The 10,312-nt window shown below is 33.4% G+C and overlaps 1 protein-coding gene across 1 annotated transcript; it reads left to right on the forward strand.

The window, feature by feature from the left end:
* Positions 1 to 5,350: 5,350 nt before the first annotated feature.
* On the forward strand, positions 5,351 to 9,422 carry LOC108912115. The gene is made up of 3 exons (XM_018717280.1): positions 5,351 to 5,622; positions 5,736 to 5,827; positions 8,897 to 9,422. The coding sequence occupies exons 1-3, from the start codon at positions 5,388 to 5,390 to the stop codon at positions 9,389 to 9,391; spliced, it is 822 nt and encodes a 273-aa protein (XP_018572796.1). The 5' UTR covers positions 5,351 to 5,387; the 3' UTR covers positions 9,392 to 9,422.
* The last annotated feature ends 890 nt before the right edge of the window (positions 9,423 to 10,312 follow it).

The following is a 10,312-nucleotide window of genomic DNA, read 5'->3' on the forward strand; positions in this document are numbered from 1 at the left end:
TTACCCTGATAGGGGCTATGATCACCAGCTGCCACCAGAAATGAATTTAATATACCCTCTATTGAAGTTCGCGTATTTTCGAACAAAAAATCGTTAATATCTCGAAAACGGTAGATTTTAGAGAAAAGCTGCATAGGAACTTTTTTGTTCAGGATACCCCAAAAAGCCTAAAAAAAGAAAATTGGAAATACGGCTATTAAAATGTACTCTCGAAAAACAGCACAGCAATCACTACAACAATGTATTACAAACTGACTATCGAATACAGTCCAGCTTCATAAGAAATCTTAAAAGTGTAAAAAGTGTTACAGAATTTTTTGTAAGTACTCGCCGCGACAAAATACATGTATTTCAGCAGTTCCAAAACAGTTTTAAATACATTTTTAATTAGCCTTTTTCTCTATGATGTTAAATTTCCGATACAAGTTTGTGACATCAGTTAATTCAGTTTTTGTTCCTTTCACCCCTTTAAATTTTTGACGTAAGTTCATTAACACCCTGTATATTTAACAACGCAAATACGACGATTCTCGGATAAGTTTTTCTTTTAAGGAAGCTGAAAATGTTTATTTATATCACAGTCATAAAATCCATTGTTTGTTTTTAAATCTGTTAAAAAATCTTTCTAATGCACAAACTATAAATGAAATACATTGTATTTTTGTACAAGATGATCGAAAAACAAAAAACGATGAATACCTGTTGTATATTTTAGGTCAATCTTTTGAACAAAAATATTTAAGAAATTAAAAACGAGTTTGTTTAGAAATTTTCACATTTAGATACATGACATTCTTAAACATCTGCATTAAGAATTGTAAATAGTTTTTATTATAAACTTTAACGACGTTTATGAAAAAGTAGGTACAGTATGTAATGTCGATGACGCTCTGTATAAGACTTATCGATTTTGGCATCAAGAAAGAATATATTATTCTTTTTATACATTATCACACAGGTCGTCGTCGAGGAAAACGGGATAAAAACCCTGCTTGATAATTTTATTTGCAAATTTCGTTTTTGTTTGGAAAAAATTCACCCATCAAGCGTTGGAAAAATAGAAGGCCCGAATCTGTACCGGTGCGGGATCATTTAAATAAAGTAATTTATTAGAAGAGCCGAACATGAATACCGAATAAACTGAATTATTCATCCAGGAATAGCGCCGACCTATTGAATTGCTGCAAAAGTGGAATAATGCACACCCCGAAAGTTATTAATTATTAACGGGGCTGCTATGCAGATAAATTTGGAAATATTTAAAAATGCAAGGGTATTACAGAGGAAATTAGCGATCAGTTTCGAAAGCCTAAATTTTTTATTCGCCACCGGAAATAGTTTGTAGCTTGATAGGAAACACGAATTTTAAATTCCGGGTATAGTTTCGAGAGTGTCAGTTTTTTTTTGCCATCAAAAATGTAACTGGAAAGGATATAAAACAAAAACAGCGGTGGCGTCAAAAATTTAATGGACTTGGTCTAATAAGTCAACAAAACCATGCTTTTCGTGAGCAGTTAACCAGTAGGAATAATAATAGATTAAACAAATATACTTTTATCCTTTAAAAATATGTTTCCAGAGACTTATTAGATTTGTAATAATATGTGCATTACATTTCTGTAGGCTCCATAATGTTTTAAATGCAATAATTCGATTGTTGTGTGAATTATAAGTTTATAATAATTGTAAATATTGTTTTTACTTCAGGAAAATACGGAAAAAATGAGAACTTTTTAATCTGAGATTTTTTTTATAGAAAAGTGTAAGTTTTGAGGTCAGAAAACAAGTGTTACACACGCAACCACTAGCAACATAACAGCGTTTTGAGAAATATACAGGGTACAGGTTCATATTAAAAAAAAGTAGTTCATGTAAAGTTTTTTTCTTAGACGCCTTGTTTTCGAGATACAGTGTGTTGAAGTTGTTACTTTCCAAATGGCTTTCCTTAATTATCTTTAAATCGGCTAAAGATAAACATGTCAAAATTTGTACACGAGTAAACATTAACTGTGCGTTAAGAATAATGTGCAAACGGTTCTGAAAAGCAGTGTCGCCGATACAGGTAATTGGAGGGGTACAATCGAAAAAAAATATGTTACAATTCAAAATTTATAACATTTCTAAACGGTTCTGTAAACTCTAAAGAATACTACAAAAAAGCTATACATGTCTTGGAAATAGGGGAAATAGGGGACAATTTCAGTATCTACTGTAGTATTTCGAGTTTGCATATTTATTTAATTGTGCAGCTGTTTTGTTCTGTATGTCTCTGTCTGGTTCCTAATATTTTTCTGTTTTTATCATTTTTTTAAGCATTCATGTCCATCAACGATTCAGTCAGTCCATTCAAAAATTTTTATTTTAGTAATGGCAGTGTATTAGTTTACAAAATCTAAAATTAGTTAATAATAGGTAATTAATTACCATAATCTGTTTATTTTGATTTACTTTTTTAAATGTTAGTTTACAACGAACTGAAACTTACAATAAATTTATTTTTTTTCTTAGTTAATGAAATGTTTTACAATTTAACTGTTTCATGTGATACGAAAGAAATTAAAATTATATCTTAAATGCAAATACTGTTGGTAGCTAAATGTCTTCAGCTCATTCAATGGTAAGGTCCTCATTCAATTCAATATTACTTATTTATTATTAGTACTTGTGCCGCTTTATGTGAGCAAAAAAATGCAACTTTATTTTTTTAGAAAATGGTATATGCTACCGAATTTCGACAAGTATAGCTTTTTTGTAGTATCCTTTAGAGTTTGTAGAACCGTTTAGAAATGTAATAAATTTTGACTTTTAACATGTTTTTTCTTCGGTTGTACCCCTTCAATTACTTGTATCGGCGACACTGCTTTTCAGTTGATGTTTACTCGTGTACAAGTTTTGACATTATTATCTTTAGCCGATTTAAAGATAATTAAGGAGAACCATTTAGAAAGTAACAATTTCAACACACTGTATCTCGAAAACAGGGCTTCTAAGAAAAAAATTTGACCTAACCCTATTATTTTACCATGAGGAACTTGCACACAAGTTTTTTTGAAACATGAACGAGACACCCTGTATAATAAAAATATATTTACCAAGTAACAGCAACTAAACAAGAAACAAAATTAACGTTACTTATTTACAACAATTGTTCAAAATGCGAACCACCCACATCGATACATTTCTGACATCTTCTATTAATGGAATTAATTAAAGCTAATATCATTTGGTGGTTTTCTTTTAATTCATTACACCCGTCTTCTATTCGTTGCAGTAGTTGTGGTCTTGTATCTGTTGGAGTAGAATAAACTTTACTTTTCAGATCACCCAAAACATAGAAGTCCAGGGGATTTAGATATGGCAATCTGGCTGGCCAAGACACTGGACCCTCTGCACCATTATGGTTGACGTAGGCATTTGGTCTTCTACCTATCCATCGCCCCATATAATTTTCATTAAGACATTCTTATATTATTCTCCCAGAATGCCCAGGAGCACCATCCATTGTATCCAGCTATTTTGTCGAATATTTAATGGACCATCCTATAATAATTCTCTCTAATTCAAAGAGATGATTTTCTAGAAAGTTTGGAAATGACTAGGAATTTAGACGGGGTGGCAAGAAGAAAGACCCACAAAGTTTATTGCGAATTATTCCGAGCTATACGCTCGAAGAAAATTCATGTTGAAAAGATCTTGCCGAATTTCACGAGGATTTTCTTATGACCAATTATGCAGATTGTGAAAATTCGCCTTTGATAAATGGACATTTATTAATATTTTGATTTAAGTTGTTCTTATTTGTAAAGATAATGGGTTGGGCTTCCAGGGGAAACCAAAACGCGTAAGGAACTCTACCTCACAGGTGGTGTGGAAACGAGTGAAGAAGAATTTTGTTGATGTGCTTATAAATTCCATTTACTTTAAGCATAAACATAAATATAATAATTGCAATATTATGATTAGACATGTCAGCACAAAGGTATTGGTATGAATAACTTGAAAACGGCAAATTAGGAAAAAATTCAAGTTACCTTTTTTACGTATTTTGTGCATTAGAATGTAAATCCTTTACAATAACGTGTAAAAAATGCTGTGGCGTAGGTTTTTTTTTTATAAAAAGGAAATGATCCCGGTCCCTGCCCAGTTGTACACCACTGGTTGTACCTTTAGAGCTCATATTTCAGGGAATGCAAGGCCTAACATCATAGATTATCTGTACCAAATTTTATTGAGATCGGGTAGTAGATTCCGGAGATATATAAACAAAAAATATATTTTTTTAACAAGTTCAACACCCTGTATCTCTAAAACGGGGCTGTTCCAGACCAATGTGTATAAGGCAAACACATATTATTTTAAAGAGATCTATCTGCCCTCGAAGTTTCTTGAATAAAATTCGGAACACCCTGTATATTTTTTAATTTATTCAAAATTAAAAAACAATTTTTTTTATTTATTATGTTTAACAATTTTTTCTGGACTTCTGTATATTTAGGTTTCTTAAGTAAAACTGCTTCATTGCTGTCACAAAAAAATTTCAAAGAAAACAGGTTTTTCTGAAAAATATCCAAAAGCGCATAATTAATTCGTAATGTACACCATCGAAGACATAAAATGATACGATTGATGCTCATAAATATTTAAACCTCGGAAAACTATATAAGATTTTTTTTAGAATTGCTAACGTAGAAAAAAGTTCTGAGAGAAATAAAACCAAAGGGTGCTAATTTCTTTAATTCAAAGACATAAACCAGAAAAAAGCTACCAAAAGAGATTATTCTCTCAAATCGAAAAAAGTATTTGAAGTACCCCCCTAAGATTACTTTCTAAATACCTCCTTAAAATATTTGCATATCTTTTTGAAACACCCTGTATATATCTCAAAACGCTGTATGTTGCTGATGGTTGCGTGTTTGACGAGTGTTTTTTGACCTCAATACATACACTTTTCTACAAAAAAATCTCAGAATAAAAAAGTTCGCTTATTCCGCCTTTTTATGTCCAACTTTCCTGGACTATTTCCCGAATACTATATTCAAGGCACAAAACTATCTTCAGGTTCGTCTTTAGCACAATAAGAATTAGGGGATTTTGATTTTTTTGGGGAAAGCATGAAAATCCCGAGCCTACGCCGCTGCGACAAACACGCCACGAACAAAGCACACGGCACGCCGCTTCACTGCTCCGTTGCTGCTTATCGGTATTCAAACGAAAATATCAGAACGGAACGAGTCAAGGGCGTCTGCTTCGCCATGTTACGCAGGCGTGGTTGGATGGCAAACGCACCATGTATCATTCGCCCGTACCTCGCGCCGCGCCTCGCTCCTCACCTCAGTCGTTGTTTCGTTGCGAGAAGTGAGCGTGTACGTGTTCAAGAATTCGAAGTTATGTGGAACGAAAAGCGTACGTTGCAGTTCATAGACATGTACAAGGCGAAGAGATTATTGTGGGACCACAAACATCCGCATTACTACAACAAGAGCTTGAAGGAAGACGCTTGGGAAGACCTCGCCGGGGAAATAAATGCGACGACTGAGGAATGTCGGAGGAAGATATTCTCGCTGCAGTCGTCGCTGAGAAGGGAGAAATCTAAAATAAGGAAAAGTCGAGCGGCAGTAAGAGGTAAATAAGTTTTCTCTATTTTTTTTCTCGTCGGTATCCGGCGATATTAAATTTATTCGGAGCTCCTATTGTTGACTTAAGTGCCCTAATATTTCGTTTTTTCTTGTGTACAGAAACTGATGAGATGTATGTAAGCAATTGGTTCGCCTTCAGAAGCCTGTCGTTTCTCTTGGATATGGATCAGTCTTGGAAGACGACGACAGATGTAAGTTTGTATTAAATTTGTTCTTGGCGCATACAGGGCCTAACATTTAAATCTGCCGATTCTTCTGTCTGTTGATCTACAGAGTGTTTTAAAATGTGGTTCAAGGGTGAGACAGATTTAGCCTGTCTTCAACCACGTCCTTTTTAAGTCTATGTATCAACATTGGAAAGCTATTTTTGGTTTAAAATGAACCAAAAGTCTAAAGTATACTAGTTCTGGAGATACAGGGTTCTTATATATAAAAAGATCACATTTATTCAAATATCCTTGAAGATTGGCCTGAGATTAATGAAATATGGGCTAATGATATAATTTTAAATACTAAAATTTACTATTTTGATTGAAAAACAAGTTCACCAGTGATCAATATAATGCGAAGTACTGTCATTAATTTTAGTAGAGACTTAATAGGACTGAGTATTTTGAAAGCTAGATCAGTGTATTTAACGCTTATTATTTCCAAGGAGAAAACTTATTCAGGGTGATTTTTAAGTTTATTTTATACAGGGTGAGGTATAAATAGATGTAAAAAATTTAACTGAAACTTGTTGCCAAAACAAGATAATGGATCAAATATACCTTTGTTCGAAAATGCCTCTTTATAAATATACAGAGTGTTGGAATTCATAAAAAATAGTATTTTCCTTAATATTTGTTTTGAAATTTGATATAAATAGATAGAATATAATGATGACAGCCTCACAAATAAAGAAAAGTTCTGTACTAGAGACATGAGTACATAGATCGTGTGTATTATTTGATTTATTCAAGAATTTTCGGATTCGGGCTTCACATTCGTAATCAGCGACACCAAAAACCCGTGGTGACAAAATTCAGGCAAAAATATTGAATAGAAAAATGTGTGACTTAAAAGGATAAGTGTGATACTGAACAGTAGATGGTTTCTAACCCTTTGAGGGATAAATTGTATTATTTCTTTCTGGTATGCTGTCTTTGCACCTACATTTTTGATATATTTGGTAGTATAAAATAAAAGCCTATGGTTTTTCATATTGTTTTGCAATAACATTATTTATTTAATCCTAGGCGTTGAATTTACACCTTCATAAGGGTGAATGTAGATTTAGTTCGTATATATTTCTTTCCAAAGCTCAAATTATTATTTTAAAATGTTTTCTCAAAGTAACTATAAATTGTAGCTTTTCATTATAAAGCTTTACTTTATCCTCACTATTTTACCCTATTTTAGGGGTTATTTTAGCGTTGTACTAAAACATGACCTGATAAATTCGTTTTTGGCGTGCGGATTCGGATTCAGCATTAAAAAATACACATCATCTATATGCTCAGGTATCTGGTACATATCTTTTTTTTTGTGGTGCTGTGCAATGGTATTAAATTGCAGTCATTAATTTTCCTTCTTGTCCTACTGTTAATTACTTACGAAAGTGACGAAATTATTAACATGGTTATATGTGTTTTAAAAATGCAGAAGGTAAAAATCGAATTCTTAAAATCAAGTTGCCATGCTTTGATCAATCAAATTTTTAAATAAATAAAAAATGACAAGCCAGATGTCAGTAATGACGCTAACTGACAACTGAGACACTTCAAATCAAATTTGTTCTAGATTTACTTTAGCCAACAACAGTTGAAAAAAACATTAGCTATAAATACTTTAAAATTGATTATGACATCGAGTGACATTATATGATCACTTAAAGTATACTTTAGCTTAAAGAAAACTTTTACCTAAAGAGGCTTTATCACATCAATTATGAGATTGGCTATAATGTGATAATTTTGTTTTAATTCCAACAATCTGTATCCTTAAAACGAGTTATTTTAGGTTCTTGGTTCATGAAGGCATTTTGATTTAAATTATCAAAGGAATCTCCTGAGCTCCTGAAGCTGTGATATGAACTTAAAGAACATCCAAATCATTTTAATTTGTTTGCTTATTCAATAATGAAGTCTATGAACTACTACTAATTACATTTTTCTGTAATCTTAGTTTCCTTGATTTATTAACAAATTAGAATTAAGACCGCCGAGGTATCCGAGATATTTCTACGACTAATTTTAAGCAAAAATTATTCCATTCACTTTCCCCGAATTCCCAACGGTTTTTGTTATTTCGGTGTTTGAAGTTGCCAGGTCGTATAGGTAGTTCTTAAAGAGTACATTACATTGTTGCCACTAGAGCGCTAGCTAATTTATTAATTAGCATCTTGGCTGGGATTAGAAAAAAATTGTTGGTTGCCGTCTTCCAGACCAGCAAACGTTCAATAGAACCTACACTCTTCCTCGATTAACATATGCATTCGCTAAACCGATTTGTGGAAGGGAAATTATGCGAAGAAACAATGCTGCAGAAGAGCTAGCTTGTTGAAAATGATCCTTGTACTAGTATAAGAAGAATTTCTGTACTTACTGAACAAAGTACGACGGCTGTGCAAGACAGTTTGCAAGAAAACGGACTGCATCAATATCAATACCAACCGGTACAAGAATTTCTCTCCAGGGATCTTCCCCAAAGAGTCCGTCTTTGTGAATGGTGTAGCAATAATCTGGATACTCTTTCAAGAACTCTTTTCTGTGACAAAGCTTCATTTACCAGACATGGAAGCAACAATTTCCACAACGATTATGTGTGGGCAATCGAAAAATCTCATGCTATTCGAGAAACCTATTTTCAGAGAACATTCTCCGTAAACATTTGGACTGGAATAATTAATAATGGGAGAACGATCCGTCTTTACTACTTCAGGACATTCGTCTTCAAATCAGAAGGACGTTGTTCTTTTTAAATGATGGTGTTCCGTTCCATTATGGAACTGTCATTATGCTTTTATTAAAATAAACCACATTTTTTTCTAAGCCCTTTAATCGCAACAATGTAATTTACTCTTTAGCAACTATCCATACGACTTGGCAACTTCAAACCCCGATATTTCAAGAACCGTTGCGAATTCAGGAAAGAGAAGACAATAATTTTTGCTTAAAATTAGTCATAGAATTCATATAAGAAATATCTCGGATACCTCGGCGGCTACTGCGGGTATCTGTAATTATCTGTTAAAAAAATTGAATGTATTCTCTTTTCAGAAACAGCGTTTGGAAGATCCTCTCGGTGAAGACACTACGACTGACGATGAACCAAGGTTGAGGCAGTCCATAAATAAAAAACGCAAGACAAGTGACGTAGACGACAGACCATTAAATAAGAATCCAACTTCATCGTCTGCATCTACATCCAAAACGGACGAAGAAGACATATGCCACCTCTTTGGCAACCTGGTGTCTAAAAGGATGAGAATGTATTCTCCATTGGTACAAAGCGCTGTTCAGCAGGCGGTTATGACCGTTCTCTTCAACGCCGACAGTGGCTACTACGATCAGAAATCTAGTTCTACCATTTTCGATCCTGCTCTTTCACAGCATTCCCAGTGCATCCAACATGCGCAGGGTCAGAACGCGTCGCAGTTCTTTCAAGCTCATCCAGATCATTTAAAATCTACAGCGTCACCAGCACATTCGACTGATCCTGTATCTGCCCTCTCTCCTATCCCAGAAAGCAAGGAAGGTTTGGAATACATTTAGTTTTTAAGCAATATATTCGTACAAAATGAAATTGTAGAAAATAAAAGGTTTTATATAATGTTTGATATTATTCTTGTTCCCAGTGTATTATTTCAGAAAAAATATATACACAACTTCTCTTGGTAGTTACTGCATTATCAGAAATGGGAGGTAAAATAGTAATAGATACGTAAGTGAAGAAGATTTGGTAGAGATTTGAAAACCGACGTTATGCAGAAAAGAAAGATGAAAACGGCCTTTAGGCTGTTATCAAAGCCTCCAAGATATACAGGGTGATTCACTTATAATATAATTAATTTTAACCACGTATACGGAAGGCTCAATAAAGATAGAAAATGGAAGAAAAAATTTTACTCGACCTTTTAAAAGATAAGCAAATTACCCCTTAACTCGGCGCTCTCACATTTTCTGACCGGGAATGCGTCGGCGTGGCGGCCACAGAACGTTCGAACATTGAAGCGAAACAGCTGGTTTCCTCAGTCGTCTTCAATTTTGCAATTAGTTTCAAAATCAGATGGGATACCAACGTTTTTAACAAAGTGCTGTGGTTAGATGAGTGTTATTTTAGCCGTTCTGATATTTTAAATAGGTAGGTACCATACTACTCTTTGAAAAGCAATAAGACGCGCAATAAGGTATACGTACTACAAACTGAATAATTAATAGACTAAAAACTCATATTCAATTATAAAACAGTGAAGACGTTGACAATATTAAAAAAATACTAAATTGTTAACCTAACATTCGAAAACAGTTATTATCTTTATACATTTGTTTCTATTAATAAATAAATAATACTTCTTAATATTTAAAATTCAAAAAATATCTTATTCATTCATGAGTCTAAGTAAAAAGATCTGTTTTTTCCTTGTCGTTCACTATACATTAAAAACGTAGTAAAAACTAGGTTAGTGACCGAAT

The sequence above is a fragment of the Anoplophora glabripennis genome, unplaced genomic scaffold (assembly GCF_000390285.2).
Source record: "Anoplophora glabripennis isolate ALB-LARVAE unplaced genomic scaffold, Agla_2.0 scaffold649, whole genome shotgun sequence".
NCBI lineage: Eukaryota > Metazoa > Arthropoda > Insecta > Coleoptera > Cerambycidae > Anoplophora > Anoplophora glabripennis.

Coding starts and splice junctions, on each gene's coding strand:
- LOC108912115 (XM_018717280.1), top strand. CDS start 5,388: ATGTGGAACGAAAAGCGTACGTTGCAGTTCATAGACATGTACAAGGCG. Junction 5,623..5,735: donor AAGTCGAGCGGCAGTAAGAG/GTAAATAAGTTT, acceptor TCTTGTGTACAG/AAACTGATGAGATGTATGTA. Junction 5,828..8,896: donor CTTGGAAGACGACGACAGAT/GTAAGTTTGTAT, acceptor TTCTCTTTTCAG/AAACAGCGTTTGGAAGATCC.